This window comes from Onychostruthus taczanowskii, unplaced genomic scaffold, assembly GCF_017590055.1.
Source record: "Onychostruthus taczanowskii isolate IOZ18803 unplaced genomic scaffold, ASM1759005v1 scaffold23, whole genome shotgun sequence".
Taxonomy (NCBI): Eukaryota; Metazoa; Chordata; class Aves; order Passeriformes; family Passeridae; genus Onychostruthus; species Onychostruthus taczanowskii.
The window spans coordinates 5498584-5522058 of record NW_024499573.1 but is presented as its reverse complement, the minus strand read 5'-3'; the positions used below and the strand labels follow the sequence as shown (position 1 = coordinate 5522058).

Here is a 23475-nt window from a genome sequence, read left to right as displayed (position 1 = left end):
AACTAGAAGTCTTAGTAAGAAATAGAGACTGTAACATCTCGCATGTGCTTAGCTTGATAAATTAAATTATTGATACACTTAAAAAATTTTATTATTCCCTCTTTTCCTTAACAGGCATTTTAAAAAATAAAGTTACCTACCCTCCCCCACTGGTGGATAAGAATATGAAGAATCGTTTGCGGGAAAAGCTGTCGGATTACAATCAGAGCACAGTCTCATCCAGGACTACTTCCCTAGGGACAAATGAGGGGGTCCGCTCTCCTTCGGACTCAGGGGTAACAGTGAAAAATGTTCGGAGGGAGCAGTCTCGAGACCAGCTCAATGGCATGGCCATGAACCTCCACGTGGGAACAGGACATGCTGACACCTCAGACTCAGAGTAAGTGCCACGTTGGGGTGTCCTGGCTGACCTCCTATGGTCTCACCCTTCACCTTCCAACCCCAGACTCACACATGAACAAAACTTTCCTCTGGTGACTGGCCAGAGTCCTTCACCGGTGACTGTCTTGGTGGTTTGCCCATACCATGTTCCCAGGCCATGGGGTTTCAGTCATGAGAAGGCCAAAACAGGCATCATGGGCAAGGTGCTGTGACAGACACCTGCCACTGGGTCACCCTGGCTTGCTCTGCCCTGCCACCCTGCCAGGAATGGGTGGGGAAAGGCACAAGGCTGTGGGGAGCATGGTGTGAGCATCCATCTGGGCAGAGGGAAATGATGGCTGAGGCAGGAGACTCCAAGGCTGGAGAGGAAACCAAGTTACTGATCCGAAATTACCAGGCATGTGATTCCCACTTGCTGCATGGCAATCAGTGTGTCAATTTACCACTGTAAACTAAATCAAGTATAAACAAAAGGCTGAGCAAGCTCTCAGCCAAAGGGAATTCTCAGAAACCTCATTACTCATCATAATTCTTGCATTTCAAATTATGACAACAGCCATATGTAAAGTCTCTGCAGGCATTTTATGCATATAGTCTCATTCTTTCACCAAGCCAAGAGAAAATTTCTCACCCAGCTTTAACTCTTGACACTGTCCCACCAGGCTTTAAATACCCCAGTTGTTTGGTGCACAGACCATTCCCACCTCACTATAAAAGCACATCTTTGGATTGCTGGGAGTTGGCTGATGAAATAGATCCTAGTTAGTCAGGAAACATGAACGTTTTGAATCAGCCATAACTGAATAAGCTGCTACCAGGTAACACAGTCATGAGAATAACTCAGCAGCTTTACTAAGCAACTGTGTTATCTCCAGAATTTTGGCATAATGGAAAGCTCTGCTGTTGGCAGCAGATTGCATGAATCCATCTGATACACCAGGCTTCTAACCTGTGTGTGAACCTTGTATCCTCAGCAAAGCATTAGACAAGTACAAGCCCTCTGTAGGACTGCCTCTAAAGCATTTCTGTTGTGTACTACCTGAAATTGTTTCTCCCAGCTGGTCTTCCGCTCCAGGACAGCATGCCCCTTGCAAGCATTGGATTGGCAAGGCTGGTAACTTCACAGAGCATGAGCCCTTACTAAAAAGGATTAGGTGGGTTTGGGTGGAGTGGTTTGCCTGTTCCTGTTTAACCCTAAGCCTGCACAATCACTTCTTCTCACTAACAGCGGCAGTAATGAAACTTCAATTTGAACCATCAGGAAATTGTGATCACCTCTGCGCGGTTCCGCCTCCTCGCCGCGCTGCCCGCCTCGCACTTCATCGGAGTGGCCACACGGTGAGGGGGATGAGGTGGGCATCCATTCCCACGTGGTTTCACCTTCTGGCAGAATGCTGACTGCTCCCGGGGCAGGCACAGTGGGCTCTGTGTGGTACGCTCCTCCCACAGGAACCCACCCTGCAAAGATGGGAATGGAAACAGGGGTGCACGGTGATGGACAGAGACTGTGCACGGTGCAGGCAGTGCTGCAGGGGTTGCTTGTTGCAGGGGAGAACCAAGGAAGAACACATTGCTTCCTAGTGGACCTACAACAAGCCTGAAGACAAGCACTAGGAGGTGTCTCTTGCGCAAGAGTTTCGATGGCTGCAGCATGAAGCCTTGAGGTTGCTGAGCTCTAGGGAGGAATATTGCAACAAGTGTCCTTTGGTTTCTATGCCAGCATCTCTGTCCACCCCTCTACGGACACGTCGTCTTAAGAAAAAAAAACCTTTATATATATATATATAAAAAGTGTAGATACTTTTATATATTTTGTATGGTGTTGCTAAAGAAAAAGTTCCTTTGTATATTTTACATTTATACTGATCTTCTTAATTTGATAATAGGAAATCAATTAAAAAGATGTTTTGATATTTTTTATATGAACATTGCACAATTTTACTTGAATTTGGCGTTTGGTAAGTAACTGAGGTTTGCATGGAAGCCACCTTCAGACACAATGCAGTTTTCAAAGTAATACAGTAAAGATTACATCAAAATCCATGACTATAATTTAAAAGTTTTGTTAACAGATTTTGGAACGCTTTGAGGGCACAGTATGTTTTTCTCATAACCTCTTTTAAAACCCACAAAAACTTCTTTTTTTCATTTTTTGGTATTTTCGTCTCTTCTCACAAGTGCATTGAAGTGTTCAGGATCTGAACTTCAGGACTACACATATTTCTGTGTAAGATTTCAACGCAGTCCTTGTCTGGAAGAAGTCAAATCAGTATTTCCCTTGCTAAGAACAAGAAAATAATTGGTGTGATTGTATGTCTCTGCAACAAACCAGCACTCTGCATGTCCCAGGGAGAGGGCCCTCCTCCCATGGCTCAAGTTCTGCCTCAGGTGCAATATTTTTTTCCTCTTTTTTGCTCACTGGATTCAGCACATTGCTAATCAAATCAGAAATACAAGACTACTTAAAAGATGTCCAGATTTGTCTGCCCAGCTCTTTGACAAAGCCCTCGCCTTCTTGATATTTCAGAAAGCCCATGGAAGGCTTAAGGTTTCATGTTTCCCACAAAATCTGCTGGTTTCACAGGTGTAGGAAAGTTAAGCATGACCTGTCTGCTGTCTTCACCTTCCTGCAATGTTTACAACAAGAGGAAAAATAAGATGTGGAAAAGTTTGCATCCAGCAGTGTGAGGCAGAGCTCAGCTGGTGGCTCCATGGGGGAATACCATGTGACATATGATGTGTCTCCAAGGATGACAGTGGTGTGTCTGTGCCTGCTCTCTGCCAACAAGGCTTTCAGGAGCTCCTTGTTCACCATAGCAGCCCTTTTGGGAAAATACTGGCTATTGTTTGTGCAAATGTGTGTGAAAGGGAAGAAACAGAAAATCGGGCTAAATAAAATGCAGGAGTTGAGGAAAAGATGAGAAACTGTATACTGTCATCTGGGTTTCATTGTATTCCTATGCATTTTCAAAGTATCAAGGAGGCCTTTGGAAGGGGAGAAGGAGGAAAGATGCTGTTCCTTTAAAAATTATGCAACATCCTCTGTGACATTTTCTGACAGAAAAAAATTTTGAATGTTTTAAGGGTCTGGCACTTGGCTGTGTGCTCAGGCATTGTGTATAACCCTTGCTAGTTGTTCTTACATCTGTGTATGTATATTTTGTCCCAGTAGATGTAGGTAGTTTTTATTTTGATCAGAACTGTCGCAGTAAATGAGGGTCAGTTGTATTAATGACAAAAAAATTAAAACCTATTTTTATGACTTTTTAAAAGCTTTATGGCAGATTAGACACTGGAAGTTTGTTTTTGTTTTGTTTTTTTTTTAACAAATGTATATTTATTAATGTGCAGAACACTGGAATTGCAGCACAGATGAAAGGAGAATTTACAATAAATTAAGAAATTTTTTTGAACTTGTATTCTTCCTCTGGTGGTTTATTTTTAAGTGCAGCACAGATAATGAGGGTCCAAATGGCATTTCCTGTAGATTATCAGGAGCAGGAACATCCAGGTACCCATCTCAGCAGAGGCTGTACAGCACCACCCAGACAATGCACACCCCCTTGCAGCCCAGGGCCCCGTGCTGGCACAGTGTGCAGCACATTTCAGCCCAAACCTGCAGATCCTTCAGACCTGGGAAATGGTCCATGGAAGAGAAACGCCCTCTGCTCACCCAGGGCAAAGCAGATCACCAGGAAAGCATCAGATTTGGAAAAGGACATGCGAGAGCAGCTCGAGGGGAGTGGCAGCCAGCCCAGCCCACGACAGCCTGCAGTGGGTGACAAGGGCCTTCTCGGACACTCTGGGCTCCCTCCTTGGCTCTCCCAAGCCGTGGTCCTGCTCACTCAGACCTTTCCAGGCTGCTGTGCGAGTCCTCAGTCATGCACCTCGCAGGGCACAGCAGTGACCTGCACATGTCTTGTCAGCTTTCTGGAAATTAGAGTATTTCTCAGTGTCAACTGGCCAGGTGAAGCCAGATGGAAAGAGCCTGGCTACTGACTTAGGAGCAAAATCAAATCTTCAGGATCTTCAGTTTGGAAACAGCTCTGCCAAAACTTGCCACTAATCAAACTCAAGTAATTATCCCAAATGGAAACTGGTTTTAATTTTATTGGACAAGTGCATTATTTGGTGAAACACTGAGTTTTTCTCAAGTATTAGTTCCCCATTCTGTGGAGAAGCAGAAATAAGCCTCAGGCTTTCACATAAGCAGGTTAGTGAAGGGAGAGACCAGCCTGTGATCCTGTCTCCAGCAGCATATGTTTAGGAAAAGAGGATTATCAGACACACCTTACATGGGTCCACAGCCCCCAGCTCTCTGCAGCTCAGGGCTTCCCAGAGCGAGGGGTTGTGCTTGTCTCCAGCAAACCATCTATTTCCCTCATACATTTTTTGTGTTGTTTTGGATCCATTTAAACTGCTACTACACAGCAGGCTGCGTGATTCAGTCACGAGCAGCAAGAAAAATTTCTCCCTTCAGCTTCATTGCTGTCCTCTGCACCTTTGCTGCTTGCAGCAGGAGAGGCAGTGATAATCACCTCTCAGTCACCTTCTCCAGGTCAAAGAGAGAGACAGGCTCTGTCCCAGAGCACTTGAGTAACCTCTTTCCAGCTGGGCAGCTTGGATCTCTGTAACTTCCATGTGCAGAAACACTGCTGTACCTTTTACCCTTCCTGCCCTTCTTCATCCCATTACCAGGCCAACTATAGCCTTTTTGGTGGTGGCAGGGAGAGGAGAGACCAGAGCAGTCCACAAAATGCAAGCAGTAGGCCTCCAATACCTCCAAAAAAAGGAAATAATTTAAGAAATCTCCATTTCATTCACTTTTCCTGTCCTAATCTTTACAATGGTATTTGGCCTAAGCAAATTGTAGCAAAAAATTCCATAAGGGATGCACCACTGGCAGCAGCATGGCATGGTAAGGCTGCAGTAACATACGCAGTCACATAGCCCAGCCTCTTCAACAACTCAGTATACTCAAATATCTTCAAATATACTCAGGGATCTGTCTAAAATTCCTAAACAATCATTCCAGTAGAATTGCCTGCAATAGCATTTCTGAGCATTTCTTTCTCAGCTGCAGAGGATGCTCCTGCCAAGCTCTGGGGGCATCACAGAAAGGAACTCCCCAGCAGCCCTGGTGAGACATCACCACTGCCCACACCAGCACCAGCTGCACTCCAGGAGCAGTCTGGGATGCATTTGGGCCTCACAGCCTCCTCTGCAGAGGTTCTGCCCTCCCTTTATGCTCCTGCTCACACATGTGCAACTCACTTCTCCTCCCTAAAAGAAGCAATTTGTACTGTACTCCTTTTCCATTTTAATCTATTGATTTTTGGATCCATCCTCCAGTTTCTCATACTCATTTTGGATTTTAGTCTTGTCCATGAGGATGCCTGGAGGCAGCATCAGCAACCTTTACAAGCTACCTTTTATTTTATCATTAAAACAATGAATGAAAATATCAAATAAAACTAAGCCCAAGAGGGCTTTTGTAACACTTCTTGCCAAGCAAGTTTTGCACCTACCTTGTATCGATTAACATCAGCTGCACTGACAGCGTTCTGTGTGTGAGAATAGTGTGGGGCAGTGTCAAACCATTTACTGAAGACATGTTCCATCTGCTGCTGCTGCTCCTTCATCCACCGTGCCAGGCACTGTATTAAAGAAAATTAGATTAATCTGAAGTGTGTGTGGCAAAGAGACCGTGTCAATTCATTATTGTCTTCTAAAGACTTCAAAGCATTTGTAAGTGCCCCCAGGAACCCCCAGAGCTCTGTACTGCACTGGTGTGTCCCCTTCTGCCTTGGTCAGACATCTGCTGCTGCCACCCCTCTGCTCAAAGATACTTCTGAAGAGAAGAGTACCCACTCCTTCAAACGAAGATTTTGCACATATTGTTCAAATGAAGAGTTTGAACATATTGAACATATTGTCTTTATTTGAGGGAGGGCCCAGACTGATTTCCCTGTGGACTGATCCTTCATGGAGGTGCTGTGAGAGCCCAGGCTCTGCCCTGGGTCAGGACTGCAGAGGTGGAGCAGAGCCGAGACCCCTCTTAGGGAGAGAGCTGTGCTGAAGGTGAGAGGTGCCCTGTCTCCTGAGCTGCCATGTGTCCCAGGGCCATCCTCAACCAAAAGGTGGCATGCCCTGCCCAGCATACCCTGACTTCTGGGCCCCTCCTGACCTCCTCAAAGCCATCCCTTTACATGATGCACCCAGGAAACAGAAATGAGCTCACAGCTCTGGCTTTCCTGGCGCTGCCACTCTAATTGATTACAATAGTTGTAGTGCAACCAGCTGGGTGGTTTGCTGTACTCGTTTTTTACAGATTGGGGTGTTTCCCCTCCAGAGATGTAAGAGTTTGCAAACCAAACAACCCCTTGGGTAAGTGTAGGAAAACCTCTTGCTTTTGGTCATTTCATGGAGGCTCTTTGAAAGTCCAGCCTGTATTGTGCTTTCCAAGCAGAGAGCATAGAGTTGGGTCTGTGTTTTTGTTAGATATTCATACACTCAAGGAAACAGTGAGCATGGCAAGTCCTGTATGTATAAATAGGGCAGCTGAAGCAGAGGGTCCTTGTGAATGATCCATTCCCTTCAGGTTAGGGACATCCACTGAATCCCATACAAAGCAGCAGCAGCTGTGGTTAGGAGCCAGCACAGTGAACAGATTTCCAGGGGAAACCATAAATCAGCCATTGATTTTGAGAAAAATCAATACCTTTTATTACATGTTTATTTCCTGAATAAAACAATCAGAAATGCCTAGAATGGTTAACTCCATCACTTACAGATGCACAGGTTTCAGGGATGGAAAGGATCAGGGAAAAGTCCAGTTGGCTTAGGGGCTTTAGGGGCTAGGGTTCATACTGCTGGCACAAAATGGCCAAAGGAATGGGAGTGAGCAGCTGGTCAGGAGGGACTGAGCTGCCACCAAAGCACTCCTGACACACAGCTTTCTCCACCAGATTGTCCAAGGAAAAACATCTTCCTGGCTGATCTTATCTAGGTTATGCCAAGCACAGTGACAGGGCAGGTGCTCAAGCACCCATTTGCATCACTTCCCCGTGAGCAGATCCGTGCCAGAGCCGGTGCCATCGACACCGAGGAGCTTCCATCAAGGCTGCTCCTTTGCTGGAGCAGACCAGCAACACAGCACTCCTGTTTGTTACAGAGTGTTTAGCTTGCCTCTCTGGTGATTCACAGATACACCATGCATCCCTTGGGATTTTCTGCAAGCTCCATCTGTGTTAAACATGCCTCTCAGGATGTTTAATGTGGGAGCCTCCGCTGGGCTGGCTGTTCATGGCAGGAGCTCAGTACAGCAGCATTAGCCACAGGAATCCATTGGATTAAAGCCGTGCACAGCTGTGGCAAGGAGCACTGGAGCAGAGCTGCCTGCTCTAATTGCCAGGATCAATCTTTGTGCTTAGACAGTATTTACATGTTTCTCCTGATCCATCACTGATGCTGTCCTCTGGCCTCAGAAAGAAGGCAGCTTGCAGGGAGCCACCTTAAAAGTCATCGGTCTCAGCCCTCAAAGCCACCAGCCTCAGCTCTCCTCTCAGTGTGGAATTCCCCTGCTTGCTCTGGAGCTCAAGCACCGCTGGTGCTCTGCAGTGCAGAGGAGACACACCACATGAGGACAGTCTGCTCCACACAATGGTCGTGTGTTAAATAAGGCTCAACACCTCGCTACTAATCAGTTCACAGATTCTTCTTGTGCTGTCTCCTTCACCCCAAAAGGTAGGTGTAAAACTCAGTGTAAAAACCTTATACCACAAAACACCTTTAATATTTAAACCCAGTGATTTGTTTCTAAAGGTGTTACTATATGAATAAGTACTAATAGTACATAAAGTGATTTTCAGTTTAAAAGCCACACCTGAAAGCTTTCAAATTTGTAATAGATTTGTCACATGGTTTTACTACATATAGCAAATTTGCTAACAGGCATGGAGCTGTTGGTGTGACACGGCCTATAGAGAGGACATGGACTCTCAGAGAGGAGAGATAAAAACGTGTGAAGGGTAGTTAAGTGACTAGATTAAAATAAAAAATGCCTTTAGTCCAGCACCAATCTGAAATCCACCAGATGCTACATGGCTAGTTATCCTATTTTTGCATACCAGTCCATTTTATGTTTACAATCCCCCCTTCTTTGATGTTTATAGTTTCATACAAAGCCTCATCCAGTGCAAAGAGAGCACACCAGACCAGATGAGTTTGCTTTGCCACCAGGGAGGAGCTGCAGCAGGGCTGGGAACGCAGCCTTTGAGACAGATTTCCAAAGAGATCTGTGCTACCCAAATTTCACTGAAGGCCTTCAAATGAGAGAAGAAATGGTCCATCACTGGTTTTCACCCAGTCTCTCCTGTGTTGCACTGAGAAGTGGGCACAGCCCAGGATTTTCCTGCTGTGCTGGTGTTTAGCAGCCCTGGAGAACACAGCAGACTGGAGGCAGACAGAGGAAATCTCTGCAGTACCTGCCCCAGGGAAGAGGAGCACATGGGGCATCTTCCCTGCTCCAAGGACATGGCTGAGCTTCCTGTCTCTGCTCTGATCAAATTTCATTGAAATAAAAGGAGACCTGGATGCACAGAGGGATGAAGCAGCTGGCTCCCACGAAGTCAGTGCTACATACATCTCTTCTCTCCCTAGGGGCATTCTTAGAGAAAAGGAAGAATTCACCATTTGTCTAGGAGTCCAACTTGAAGTTTTTTGATACAACTCAGATGTCCCATCTGCCAGCCAGAACTGCCACCAACACTGCTGCAGACTACATCCAGCTCATGCAACCCCAGAGACACAAACCCAGGAGCCCTGCAGGAATGCAAAGCACCAGAGGAATTTCTGTTGTGAGTCCCCACAGCACTTCTGGAGAAATCCAGGACAGAGTAGCCAGGCCACTTTTCTCTTGATGAATCTTCTTACTGGAAGTAGGTCTTGCTTTTCACCACAGGGACTGATATGCTGTAATTATAAGACTGGTATTTTCTGGAGCCTCCTCAAAAGATGGTGCTATTGAATGGGAAAGGTGCAACTGAATTATCAGAGTGGGGCAGCCACCCAAAATAACTTAAATTTCTCTAGGTAGGCTCTGTTTAAGGGGTATCTGTCCATGTGTTTAATTGTTTTTAGGACCTTAAACTTGCAGAATGAGTTGGAAGCTTTTTTGTACTGTAGAAATGACTCTACGTGCTGCAAACCTGCACAGAATGAGGAGTCCATTCACTTTTTGCATTCTCAAGTTTCTGTAGCTGGTGCTATGCCTGTAGTAAAAAGCAAGATACTTTAGAAAGGAAAAACCCCGAAAGACAGTGTTCATCAGAACTCTCACATATTCAAAGTGTAAGAACCTGGTACTAGGTCTCAAGAGAAAAAAAAAAATCTCCCTTTTACCTCCACCCATTCAAGAACCAGATGAGATGAAATTTGAGAGTGACCAGGAAACAAATGACCTGCACGGGCTGGCACAGGGGAAAGAGGGCAGGCAGGAGCTGCACCCTGATGAAAAGGTGTTTTCCCTGCTGCCAGGCTGTCACTGCCTGACCTGCACCATGGTGTCTGCCCAGCCCCGGTGAGAGTTTGGCTCTTAAAAGGCGCTGCTCTCAGGCAGCTCATGGCTGTGCTGACATGCCTGGGCAGCTTTATCCCTGCCGTGAGCAAACCCACCGAGGGGCAATTCTTCCAATGCACTGGCTCAGCACAAATCTAAAACTAAAGGGAAAAACTCACAATTACAGACGCGCTAATTGCCACATCTCCCAGGAATGTTGCCCACGGTTGGGAGGGATAACCGTGATGCCCTGGTGCCTCCTGGTGCTGAAGCTGGAAATGGCACATCACCTCCCTGCATCACCGGTGTGTACCACATTGGTGTGATTACTGCATTTATCATAGATAATTTCATTTTGTTCAGTGCTTTAAAGCATGTAAATAGACATGAATGCAGAGAAATTTGTTTTAAAATTAAATTCTAGAGTGTTTGATGGCCCTGAGATCCCCCTGCAGCTCATTGTGCCGGCCCTGGCTGCAGAACCCAACACAGTCCCGGGTCCTTTTGGACAGAGAGGTTAGAAAATTCTGGTTTGAGAATAAAGGTGGAAGGAGAAATTGTATCCTTTACTCTAAATTGTTATCACATTTTCTACTTTGAAACAGCCTGATCCCAAAATCCCCAGCAGCAGAGGCTGTGCTGTGAACCTTCACTCCAGTCCCACCTCATTGCCTTCGGGGCAGTCTGCACAGGAGGCTGCACACACTCATCTCCCAGCTTCCAGGGAGAGCTCAGCCTTGTCCATAGGGGCTGGATTCAATGTTCACATATATAAAATGTACAAATTTAAATGCTGCATCCAAAAATTTGGGGGTTTTTTGCTTGTATGTTAAAAATATAGACCTACTCTAAAAAGGATAAAGCTTCATAAAAACAACAGCAGCTTTATTCCCTGTGGTTCGCAGCTGAAGAGACAAATAGAGTGGACACTCAGTTTTGAATGGGAGGATGACAGCTTCTCTCAGCCCTAAAAGCCACTGCAAACACTAAGAGCCAATGCTTTTACTGCTGGACTGTAAATAGTGACTGCACTGCCATAGTGCAAATGAAATTCTCCACCACACCTGTGCAACATTCCAAAGATCCTAACCAGGTGAAGAGAGAATCACAGGACAGCCCTGTTCTCCTTGCGTGGGGTCACTTCTGTCCTCCAGCACCAGCTGGGGCAGGAACACTGCCAAGATGGAGCAAAACCAGGAGTGCAATTAAGACAGGTTTTACACAAGCACTTCTGGAATAAAACTGCACTTGGAGTGCAATTTTTTCAGCCATTATACACTCAGAAACACAGGCTTCAAAATATACTCACAGGGCAACAGAGATTTCAATTCAGACCCAGCCTTAGCTGACACGAGTCATGGTTTTTCAGTCACATGATCCTAATCGTGTTATCACATTTTCTACTTTGGAAGGAAAAAGTAATTTTCCAAATAGTTATGCACGTGAGTCCTTGAAACCAAATATTTCAAGACTTGAAAAGCTTAATGACATCTTGAAAGTGAAATCACCTGTTTGCAATTTGTTGCCCAACGTGGCAGAAGAAATGACCAAAATAAAAGTGAAAAGCCAATGAATTTTAAAAAGCACATTGATGGTAATCTTCTGCAATAGATACAAAAAAGGAAATTGACCTACCAGACTGCTCCTAACTCATTCAAGCCTAATCTTGGCTGAATTCCAGCCTTGGCAAAGGCTGTGTGAGCAATGGTGTCAGTGATGGTCCTTGCAGGGCACAGGGCTGCCTGAGCCCAGCACCAACTCTGCTCTCAGCTCTCTCCTTCACCTCCCTCTTTCCAAGCTGTTTGGAAAGGCTGCTTTAAACATGCAAGTGTGTTGCTGCACATGTGCCACCTCTTGTGAAGCACCCCATGCAAGAAGCTATGTGCAATTTGAATTTCACAAAAGCCCATTGATTCCTAGCTCACAGCAGGGTGGTGAGCTAGGGAGCAAGAGCAGCAATCACTTCACCATGTCAGAGGGCTTTGCTTGTCACCATGGCAGAGGCTGAGCTGCAGCCTCCACCCTTCTCAGACAATGGTCTGTGCCAACCAAACACTGCTCGTATTCACCCCTACCTCAGATGAGGATTCTTCAGCAGAACCATGAGGTTCATTTCTGACGATAACAACCAAAGTCCTCTGAGCCTATAAAGTAATGGAGACCATTACTGGAGAGGTTTCCACCAGAGAGCAGCAAGTCAGCTTCTGAATTCTCTGCATTAGCCATCCTGGATTACTGCTGTGTCCAGTGTTAAGGATGCTTAAACAAAAAGTGGGAAGCAGGGAATATATCAAAAAGCCTCTGTTCTGCAGGTTCTGTAGCAGACACTCATTGCATCCAGTGCCAGCTGTGCTACAAGCAGGACATGGTTAACCTTTCCTGCTGTGAAGCACTGGCTCAGCAGCTCCCAGCAAACCTGAGATCTCACTGCCAGTTAAAATCTCAAAATTCTACACCACCAGGAAGTCCTGCTCCTGCACAACTGTACTTCAGGAACAGTTACCTTCTACTACCATGCTGAAAGACAGGAATTCATTTTTGCTAACTTGCTGCAATGAAGTTTTACTGTAAGCTTGGGGTGTCCTCAATATGCACCCAGTCTTTATAAACCTACCTAATTTAGATTAAGTATTCAGCTCCTCCTAAGAGCACTCCATTTTGAGACATGGCAAGAGCCAATCATTATCAGGTCTATATTAAGCTTGATCCACAATAAGGAAATCCCTGTGAATTTGCATTTTTCTCACGCACAACAATGCATTCTCTTCTCCAGGAGACAAACCAAACAAGCCTCAGACCTAAGCAGTTAAGAGAAAATTAGTCAGTTGTGTGAAAGCATTTAGCATTCAAGACTGTTAAGCCCCTAAGATTGTAACTCAGTTTTATGTAAACATCTGAAGCGACTACTTAATACAGAATCCAAACATTTTTTGTAAAACTATGCAAAATTAAAAATAAGTATCTGTTGCCTGGAGTTCATTCCAAAAATGCTGAATTCAAACATCATTCATTCCTCTTCCAGAGTTCCAAGCACAAACATAACATCTTAGTGTAAAATAACATATGTACTTTACTAAGGACAGGTACCTCTAAGTAAGGGAAAAAAAAAGCATTTCACTTACTCATGAGAGACAGATTTATTTTTTCAGCCATGATTTTTGTATTAAAATTCCTGTAAGTGTTACTACTATTACAGAACACCTTAGGACATCCCTTGATACGTATTAATATAAACAGCGCCATACAGTCCAGCAAAATTGCACCAAACTGGCTTTAGTTTAAAACTTCAGTGCTAACAGTCAAGAGCTGGGACTCTCTGGTTAACTGGCCTTATGAACCACATTTATTACAGTTTTTATTGTTCTCAGGCAGCAAATTCTCCGAAGTCCTTCAATAACCACTCCCAGGTGTTATGTTGCTGGTTCTATTTTGTCAATCTCTTCCTTCTTTGGACTCTCCTCTCGGTTTTTGCCCTGTTGCAAGGTATACACTGATGGGCCCATCCTCAGGATCTTCCCACTGCCCAGGCACTCATCTCCCTTGTAGAACACAGCAAACTAGGAGATAAACACAGGGAGAGTCTTTTTAGCAACTGCAAAAACCACGGTGAGCAACTTTAGGCTGTGCAAGACCTGCTGGACAGCGAGCAATTTTTATCTGCTCCATCTAAACCTTAAAAAAAAACCCTGAAACAAACAAAAATCCCCAAATTACAGAGGATTTGTAGGCTCACAGGAGTGTAAATTTATAAACATACTGGTGGGCATTTCATCATGAACTTCTACAAGGCTATCTAAAAACTCTTCAGTTACTGAGGCAGAGTGAACTGTGCTGGAAAGTTTCCTTTCCAAAGGGGATGACATACGTAACATCATCTGCACCTTCACTTTTTTTGCCCCAGAAAACTGTGCTCAACCTATGGTGGCACCTGTTAGAACATGAAGGGGGCCAAGGACTGTGGCAGCAGACCATCTGCAAGGAAGCAACTGGAGCTCCCTGATGTGCTCAGCAGGCTCCTGCAGGAGAGGGGAGCCCGGAGCTCCTGCCTTGTCTCACCACCTGGCAGTACAGAGCCTGGCTACAGGCTCAGTAGCTCCTGGCACTCAGGGGATTCTCGTGCCTCTCACAAGCTCTGGCTGGATTCTTCTCAGCTTCTCTCCACTACAAACAGCTCTCAGATAATTTCCCTCCTGATGTGTCCCAAAGGCCCCCAGGTATTGGGGAGGGTGGGCAGAACGTATGCTGGGAGAAGGGAATGCTTGAGAGCCAGTGTGCTGGAATGTGATGGAGTATCTCTGTATTGGCAATGTTAAAAGGCATCCCTTTTAGGCACAGCACCTCCTCTCAGCTCTGTCTGGACAATGGAATTCACCAGACAGAGTCCCACTACACAGGTTTGAACACTAAACCCATATTAACCAGGCAATTATCAAATTAATGCCTTTCAAAATTTATTTATTGCAAACAACAACAGCTCCAATTTCTGCATATACAACTGATTACCAGAATGCTTTTATGTACATCTAAAATTTGTAAGCAAGTTTCTTAGACTATACAGATAACAAGAGATCATTTAAAATTAGAAACAATCTCCCTTAAAATAGTGGATAAATAATCAAAATAGAGCTAACTCTCTCATATGCAAATAAATTAATTACTTTGCCCCAGCTAATAAAAAAGCTATTCTGTTTTACCAGCCAGATAAGGTAAATCACAAAAATGGAAAGAAAACTACTTCTAGTAACTTACCTGTCCAGGTGTGATAGCTCTTGCTGGCTTCACTAGTGTTACCCACACACTCCCATCTTGGTTTAGAGTCAGGACACAAGGCACTAGAGCAGAAAATGATCAAACACCTGACAGTTAACCATTATGTTCACATTAAAGAAGAAAAAGCAAGGCTAAAGAGATCTAAGTAAAGATATTACTGTCCAGAATTGTTTTGTAAGACACTGCAGAAACAGGAAGGCCAAACTAAAACCTATCCACTATTACTGCAGAACTATATGAACACGCTATCAGAGTTTCACAAACTAAGTAAGACAAAAGAAAAACAAGGTTTGACTACCCAGTGCCATCTGGTGCCGAAATCTGAAATGACATTCCATCATCTTCTCTCTAACCAGCTCTGCCGGAGGCTCCTCTGCTATCCAGTGCACTCGGTTTGTCCGCAGCAGGTCTCTGTACAGAGCAGGGTGATCTCTTGATGGTGCCTTAAAATACGTTTATTTATTGCTGATGTTTTTGCCAAAGAGCACGTAACTTGTAAAGTGAAGCAGGAAATACAGAAAACGCATCAAGCCATAGCAAAATGAGGGCAATATGAGCAAGAAAGCAAGCACTTGTTAGCCATTAAATTAGGCTAAAGCAAGCCTGAATGATTTGTCAGTCTCCCACTCCTCAGAGTCACGTCTCTCCTCTTGTATGCTTTTCTTTCCAATTGCATTTCTGCCTTCTTCAGGCTGAGTTCAGAAATCTGACCTTCTTTATCCCATCTCAAAAATATGCTACCTCCCCCTTCTCCAGCTTCCCAAATGAACACCTCCCCAGCAAAGGCATTGCCTTGGACAAACTCGCTGCAGGACATAAAATCTCTTAGTGCTCTTGTCTGTTTCTGCTCAATTCTCATTTGACTGAGTTTTGCAGTCCCCTGCACTGGCACATCAACAAGTGGCAGAACACCTCATTATAATCACATCAGTATCCAGGAAGCATAACAACTGCATGAACACGAAGAAACATTATCAATGCTAGCAAGCTGCAGAACTCTGCATCACCTCATATGATTAGCCATTAACATACAATTATTTATTATTTATCATACATATTCTGCCTCAATTTTCAAAATTATAAAACCGTGTCACTGTCTTCTCATCCTTTTACTAGAAAAACAAAGCAGCAATAGATCATAAACCAAGGTAATACACATTTTATAAACCACGCCATAGTAACTAAGATAAAACTCTCATGCTTTAGAGTAGAAAATGAGAGTTCAGAGATTGGCTCATTCTTTTCAGTATTTGCCCTTTGTTTTGAAAAGCTCTGTGCCAAAATCTAAAACAATTCGGTGCTCATGAAAAGCCTGTTTGGAAAAGATGTTTCACACCTGCTGATGCTACTCTAGTTGGTTCTTGTTTCCCCCAAGAGGAAAGCCAAGAACTCTGCCCAAGTTAGGCTTACATTCCATACAGCAGCAGTCACAAAATGCATGCAATAGTCATTTCCAAACAAGTGTTAATTAACTCACCACAAAGACATCTCCAGTGCTGACATCTTTGTCTACAACAAACCAAGCATCCTTGAGGCCTGCCAGCCGAGCCCTCTGGCCTATTGTGAAGAGGAACCAACCTAAGAAACATGAAAATGGAAAGCTGCTAGCAACTTTTCATCTTTTACTTTCAGAAGAACACATTAAAATAATTTCTCCAAAACTCTGCCACTAAACAAAGAATAACAAACCAAGCTGTCTTAGAGAAGAGGGTCAGCCAGAAACTAAACTAACATCTACTTGAAATTTCATCTGTACCTGAAATGCAAACTAAAGATTACAAATTAATCCATTTCAACTGTGGCATTCTTATTCCTGGCTTATAAAAGACATTTATTTATTCATTTCAGTTTCAATTTGTGGGTTATCTACCATTCAGTCTCGCCAGTCTCCCTTACTTTTATGTACCTGTGTAACATCCTTTCATCATAAATATCTTAATTATGATAAATTATTTGGGAGAGGATCTCAGTTCTGGCAGCTTGAATTGAGGACAGCAAAGGACGAACACGCAGGAGAAAAGGAGAAGTTAAGGTGTCCGTTTTTGATGGTCCTCCTGTGCATCACTGAGGTGAATTTTCTTCTGCAAAGTTTAGGTACTAAAGAATATGGAACTGAAGCACAGTCATTTTGAAGGAATTAAGTGAACAATGGTCTCTTGGTATTAAAATAACAAGTACTTAGTATCAACACAGTAACTCTAATAATGATTTGCTTTCTTGCAATATGGAACAAATAACCAAGAATCAGCTGTAGTTCAAGGCTGTACTATGGTATACAGCAAATATTCCATGGTTTAACAAACTGGGTAAAACCTGTAGACTCCTTTGGAATATCCCAAAATTTGTCCCTCCAAGCGGTATTGTTCCATTTATCTAAAAGCAAGTTATTAAAGTGGGTGAGCCAATTACCTTTGTGTCTTCCCATCACCTTCTTATCTTCAATGGAAACAAAGTTACCTGGCTGAGGTTCCAAATACTAACAAAGAGGAAAGAGGTAAGTCACAAGACAGCCCAAGAAAACCTCATAGTATATTTCAGATTCTGTCACTACATTCTCTCAAAGCTGAAAAACAACTCTTCAAGAAGAAAACTCTGCCCAAGCAGCTTACTGACTCCTTCTTGATGCTGCTCTCAGAGAAACACAGGAAGGGCAGCCCCTATGAGTAGCAATTCTAGGCTTCACTTCCCCTATCCTCACATATGTCAGGAGACAGCAGGATCCAGCATTAGTCTCTCTCACAATCCAACCATGTGTCAGAGCCTGGCAGGCACAGGAGTGCATGTTCACTTCTTTTGCTCCAGAAAATGTGTGACAGCTGGTAGAGGAGCAAGAGGCTTCCTACAGGCTGTGGGTGTCAGCTTCTAACTAGGCTTGTGGCTGCAAAGGGAGGTGGGACATTGCTACTTACAGTGGGCCACAAGCTGCTTGAGATTTTTCTATAGACAGTCTTTTAAAAACTGAACACCAGAACAAAACAAAGATTGCCAGAGATTTAGTGTTGCTCACCTCAAGAAGGAAATTTTCGAAGTTTCTTTCACCAATGAAACAGACCCCCATACTCTGAAAAAGAAACACGGAGTTGAATACACAAAAGCAGAGAAAAACATTTGAAATAATGTCTATTAATAATCTGTCCAAGATTTCCCCCCCCGTGTATCTCAAACTATCCTTGGCATCTCATAAACAAATCCACAATATCTGCTGCAATACAGGTAAACTAATTCTATACAGAATCAGTGAGAGCTGTAAGCACAGAAGAGAGCAGTAAGAGGGATAATAGGAAATAGAACATCTGTTCAATTAATACATTAACCTTGGTGAGTAGGTTGTACGTGTATTAAAAACAGATGTCTCTTTCATATTAAAGTACAAAAGTAACAAAATCATACAATGATGGTCCATCTCTTATAAAAAACCACTTTCAGAACCAAATAGGCTTTTCTCTTCCTTCCAGTTACTGCTGACATTCTTCAAACACTCATTTAATGAGGCTGAATAATAAACATAAAAACCAATCAAGGCAGCATCAAAAACATAACGACTGCCTGCATTACAGCTTTTAAGATCAACTCATGAAGTCTTAGCTCTCAGAGAAAGGTAACTTTTTTTAAAAGAGTAAATGCAGACAAACAGTATGATCCAATTTCTAAAGACATACTGAGAAATAACTTTAAGTGAAGAAGCTTTTAAAAGCTAGGGAAAATAAAAAAAGCTTCTCCTTTGCTGTGATAGAGGATGTTTTCCTTTAGGCTCATAGCATCCTACACATTCACCTTCATCTTAATTCTTCTGAGATACATCAGCAGACAAAATACCAGCAAGCTACAATACACAACTAACCACAAGATCCTAAAAGTACTTTTAAGGAGGTAGCCAGCTATGAAAAATGCTTCCCAACCTATTATATTATTCTTTTCCATCAGAAACAGATGGGTTGTCCCAGGTTAAATTTCAAAAAGTTCAAGAAAGTTGTTTTAGATAGAAATACAAATCAAAAGAGTGTTAAGTGTTACCATGCCTCTTTTTTCTTTAGCACATGATGAAGGTCATGTTCTGCTGCTATCTTCTTTACGAAACTTTTTGTTAAATCTCCTAAAGGGAAGATGGTTTTCCTCAAAGCATCCTGTGAAATCTGACTTAGAAAGAAGGTCTGGTCCTTAAAGAGGTCAGCCCCTTGAAGGAGTTTCACAGCTGCAAAGTCAAACACATAAAGCATCTCAACGTAACTACTATTAACAGTTCAAATTTATTTAGTATTTTGTTTGACAATAGCTCTGATTTATTATTTTCAAACACATGTTTAGAGACAGTATTTTACATGTTTTCAAAATCTAACAAAAACACTTGGATATTTCTGTATCACTAAAAAGATCTAGAAGATTCTGGTTTTGTACTATACAGAATCCCACAAAGACTTCACTGCCTCATCTATTTCAATAGTGCATGGACTGGCAAGGACATCGATAAAGCAAAAAACAAAAACAACTTTCACACTTCCTGTGAAATAGAGAATGAAGATTCAAATACCTTGGAGTATACTGCTCTTCAGAAAAACACTGTTTTGCCCTGAAATCACCCTACTAGAAATCAATGATTTGACCAATCTGTGGAGTTATTACCAATGCTCAGAGATGAGAGTTTGACCTTTTTCTTTAAAATAGATGAAATCTCCTGATTACCCAGATGAAATAGAATTGGTACAGTTTTTCAATCATGTTCTGCCCCGTCTCTTTAAAATTAATAGCTTTGCTGTTGTACAAACACTGTTTATTGTGTTTCTTGATTCAAACCCAAACTAGTGGCCAACAGCTCAGTTACAACTGGTGACACAAAATCTCAGTCATGGGGCATGGAAGCCCATCACAACACACAACTGTCTGTCACATACATAGACCAGAAGTCCAGCTGGGGCCACTTCAACTTTCCAGAAGTAAAATTAAAACAAAGAAAGAAATAAAGTCCTTTAAGTCCAGGGGTGGACAAATGAAAGTAAGGAATTTCTAATGTGAAATCATCACTGTAGCAGCTTTGCATAGCTTTAGTTCACAAGGTTTTGTCCCTTTGGGTATAGCATGCTTCTCACCATATCTCAGACATTCATCTGACTCTTAAAACAAGAAAATGTAATGCTTGACAAGTCAGGGTCATTTTCAGTAATATAAATACCCTTGTTTAGTACAAAAAACCATCTACAAAGGCTGGGGTTTAATTGGTAACCATTGTGTGTAAGCTCACAAACATCCCTGATTCTGTGACACCAAATATAGTTTAAATTTCTCTCTCATATGTAGGACAAAACATGAAATGAACACACAACTTACTATTTCTAACTTCAAAACGGTTTCTGAAAAGCTTCTGTGGTCTTTTAGTATGTTTCTGTTGAAACACTTCCTCATCCTCCAGTGAGGTCCTGGCGTAATGCCCAGTAGCAATTGCATCTGCTCCTATTAAGGAAAGAAAAACCAAACATAACATAAAGGCACAAACTTGAAAATCACAGTACAAAACACAATTGCAAACATACAGTAAGAAAAGCAGAAAGCAATGAAAAGAGAAAACCTATAGAGAAGTCTTACACTGACTACAATCATACTCCTGCTATTTAAATAATGCAAACTATTCACCAGCATGCCAGCACTTGTGCTTTTGTACTTTAGGACCACCTAAGAATGTAAAACTTAATGGTCAGGTCAATGCAAGTCCCCAAAATAAATCTGTTCCTACATATGAGCAACCTAATCTAGTGGAAGATGCCCCTGCCCAGGGCAGGGGAGCTGGACTAGATGACCTTTAAAGGTCCCTCCCAACCTGAACCATGCTATGATTCTTTATGTAAAAGCAACCTTAAAATCACATACTTTGCAATGATTGACACACCACTAAAGAGATATGAGTTAGGCATGCACATGAACTCAAGTATGTCCCCACCTTTTAAAGAGTTTGTTTCCTTTAAGAATTTCCATGGCACACACTCTGTACTGACACACTTGAAAATGCCTTACCAAGGTTATCCATAGCATAATGCAGAAAGTAGTTGAATTTGATGTGCTTGTTACACAAAATATCGGGATTAGGCGTCCTTCCCAATTCATACTCTTTTAAGAGGTCACTGTAAAATAAAGACTCAAATGTCTATCAGAATCATTGATGTGCATAAGACTATCAGAAACTGGACAGTGCTCAAATATGAGAAGCTGACTCCCAGTCCCAGAGAAGACCCAGTCACCAAAAACATTTTATGTCAGAAATAATACATCCACTAGATTTTGCTGTGCAAAAAAACAATGTTTGGAAGATCTACAAAGTGCACTGAGGACAGGATCAAGTTACCACTTACAAGCTTGTAACCCTGCTTTATTAAATGAATATTCCCTCTGGGCAGATGTGACTGTCCACTGTGCACATCCTACTCATCTCTCACAGAATACTTACCTTCAGAATTAAACAACACTATTTATTTTTCCAGTGGGACAATTTGGTGGTACACACCAGGAGAGTCTCAGCTGAACAGACAGTAAGTAACTTCAGCTGCAATAATGTCACCACAAGCAGTCACTCATGGGGCTTAATTTTAGAGACTTTTTCCTGTCCTTTTTTTCCCCCTCCAAGAAATTCTAAGTTTCTCAAAGATACGTTACAGTTTTACACTGCTGCATAATTACTTAGAAAACGCTGAAATAATAACTAATGAAATTAAATCAGCATGCAATGTTACCCTGAGATATCAAAAGGCCTTATCAGGTTATCAAATATCAAAAGGCCTTTGTCAGTTGTTGTCAGTAGCCACTGCACTCAAGAAGAACTGAGGGCACAGACTGGATTTAAAAGAATAGCAGCAATCCTATTATTTGGTTTTACTTTTTTCCATCTGAAACAGAATCAATTAATTCTTCTTTACCATGTGACACTACATTAAAAATAGAAAATAAAGCAACATATCTCTTATTTTCTCTAACTCCTTTTTAAAAGTTCTGAATTCAACAACTCATACTAATAATTAAATCACCTGGGTCTACCCAGAGCTGGCTCACACTGACTCTTATGGTACCCCAGGAGTTCTATAAAGGAGTCACCACAACACCCTCACACCAATTCAGACTTCTAGTAAAGCACAGAACCAGAGAAAGGGCAATGAAGGGCGTCTGCTGGATCTCTCTCTGACAGAATGAACTGAAACAGGCTTTGCATAAACCATAGAAAAGACAAGACCTGGAACAGTTCTCACGATAAAAGGTGTTTTATGGTGAATAACTCTTTAAAGACAGATCCAGAGGAGGAGTATATTTAACATCAGTGATGACAGTGAAGAAAAAAAGGTTCTGAAACAAATGAAGACACTTGTAATAGAATGTAAGGAAACACTGTACTAATAAACTAATAAAAAGAAGTTTTGTAGCACTTACTCATTCCCTCACACCAAAAGGGGAAAAATTGAGAGAACGTTCCCAGAAAAGAGCTGTTTTGCTCTTTTCTTCACTGACTGTCCAAAAGTTTGGTGCTCAGCTTAATGACATTTCAGCATGCAGCATGACCAGGTTATTCCTCAGTTTCATGTAAGGCAATAACAGCACTACTTAAAGGGGGATGATAAAGACCAGGGAACATCTTTTATGCACATATGTCCAATGCAGAAAGATAAATTATGCTGTTATACCAACGTGCCCCTTCTTGTACTACCTTTCACAAAAATCTCTCAGCTTTTCCTACGTAGAACTTCACTTAAAGCACAACAAATTCACAGAAAATCTGAGCACCCTCTTTAGAGAACAGCTTCAGATTTGTTCCAAGTTTAAAGAAGCAAGGATAGGTCACAATCATTTTGTGCTAAACTGGATTCAGTACACATTGTGTAAAATGCACTGTGTAAGTTACACACAATACAATAACAGTACCCCATTAATTTTATTTTCAAGTTGCTGTAAGGTTGGGCCAGTACATCAGCAGCTGAGCAAATAAGCTGCAACAAAGCAATTGCTAAACACTCACGCAAGCAGAAATCTCTTACTAACCAAAAAAAAAAAAAACCATAGTAAAAGCAAAATATAAATTCTGACCTTAAATATAAACAAGAGAAAAAAGAAATTCCTCAATATTTAACAGGCTTCATGGCTTTCTTTTAGCATTGATAAAACTGCAATGAATTGCCATTGCTCTTTATCTGCTCATTCTTCCTTTTCATTGTAACAAAATACCACATATATAACAGTATGTTATAGACCATACTATACTGAAAGACCGGCTATTGTAAACGTGTTTCTACCTGAATACTTCATTCCAGTATTCCTTCACGTAGGAAACCTGGTGAAACGGGATATCAAGCTTCTGGCACACCCGATAAGCATCTTCACAATCTCTGTCAATGGAGCAAGCTCCCTGCTCATCCAGAGGGTCCCAGTTCTTCATAAACACACCTGTCACCTGGTAGCCTAAGAAATGAAGGCAAGAATGACTTAGAAAGCCAAGTTCTTACAGCCTGAACACAAAGCCTGTGTTGCTCAAGAATGGCTTTAATAACTACATCTTACCAAAGACGCGAGCAGCCCTGCGCTACGTTTTGCAGCGCAGTTACTGCACAGCTGGTTTTCACTCTAGGTAATAGCTAACCCAAGCTCTTCCAGCAACCCAACGCGACGGTAAAGTCACATCTCCCGCCCGCTCTGCCGCCCCCGCGGTGCCCGGCTCTCCGCGCTGCCCTGCCCGGCGTGAGGCCGCTCCACCGGCCCGAGGGGCGGCGCCGGCCGGAGCAGGCTGCGCGGGGAGCGAC

At 42.7% G+C, this 23475-nt stretch overlaps 2 protein-coding genes across 7 annotated transcripts in view; one reads left to right on the top strand and one right to left on the bottom strand.

The window, feature by feature from the left end:
• CELSR1 (cadherin EGF LAG seven-pass G-type receptor 1) overlaps positions 1-3794 on the top strand; it is a 164026-nt gene extending 160232 nt beyond the window's left edge. For all 6 annotated transcript variants that reach the window (XM_041405441.1, XM_041405439.1, XM_041405436.1 and 3 more), the window contains 2 exons: positions 115-379; positions 1610-3794. In XM_041405441.1, the coding sequence (XP_041261375.1) occupies positions 115-379; positions 1610-1634 (290 nt within the window). In that variant the 3' untranslated portion in view covers positions 1635-3794. The remainder of the gene's footprint in view (positions 1-114; positions 380-1609) is intronic.
• A 9264-nt stretch (positions 3795-13058) lies between these two features.
• Positions 13059-23380, bottom strand: TRMU (tRNA mitochondrial 2-thiouridylase). The gene is made up of 11 exons (XM_041405525.1): positions 23237-23380; positions 22972-23137; positions 20714-20820; positions 20033-20155; positions 18730-18902; positions 17718-17771; positions 17120-17186; positions 16188-16288; positions 15009-15153; positions 14690-14772; positions 13059-13497 (listed from the first exon to the last, which is right to left on the bottom strand). The coding sequence occupies exons 2-11, from the start codon at positions 23112-23114 to the stop codon at positions 13351-13353; spliced, it is 1143 nt and encodes a 380-aa protein (XP_041261459.1). The 5' UTR covers positions 23115-23137; positions 23237-23380; the 3' UTR covers positions 13059-13350.
• Between the last annotated feature and the right edge of the window lie 95 nt (positions 23381-23475).

Excerpts from the sequence above, each read along its gene's own strand:
- TRMU (XM_041405525.1), bottom strand. The coding sequence starts at position 23,114 with ATGAAGAACTGGGACCCTCTGGATGAGCAGGGAGCTTGCTCCATTGAC. Across the intron at positions 17,187-17,717 it reads TCGAAAATTTCCTTCTTGAG|TATTTGGAACCTCAGCCAGG; the intron begins GTGAGCAACACT and ends CCTCTTTGTTAG. Across the intron at positions 15,154-16,187 it reads GCACTGGAGATGTCTTTGTG|GCACCATCAAGAGATCACCC; the intron begins GTGAGTTAATTA and ends ACGTATTTTAAG.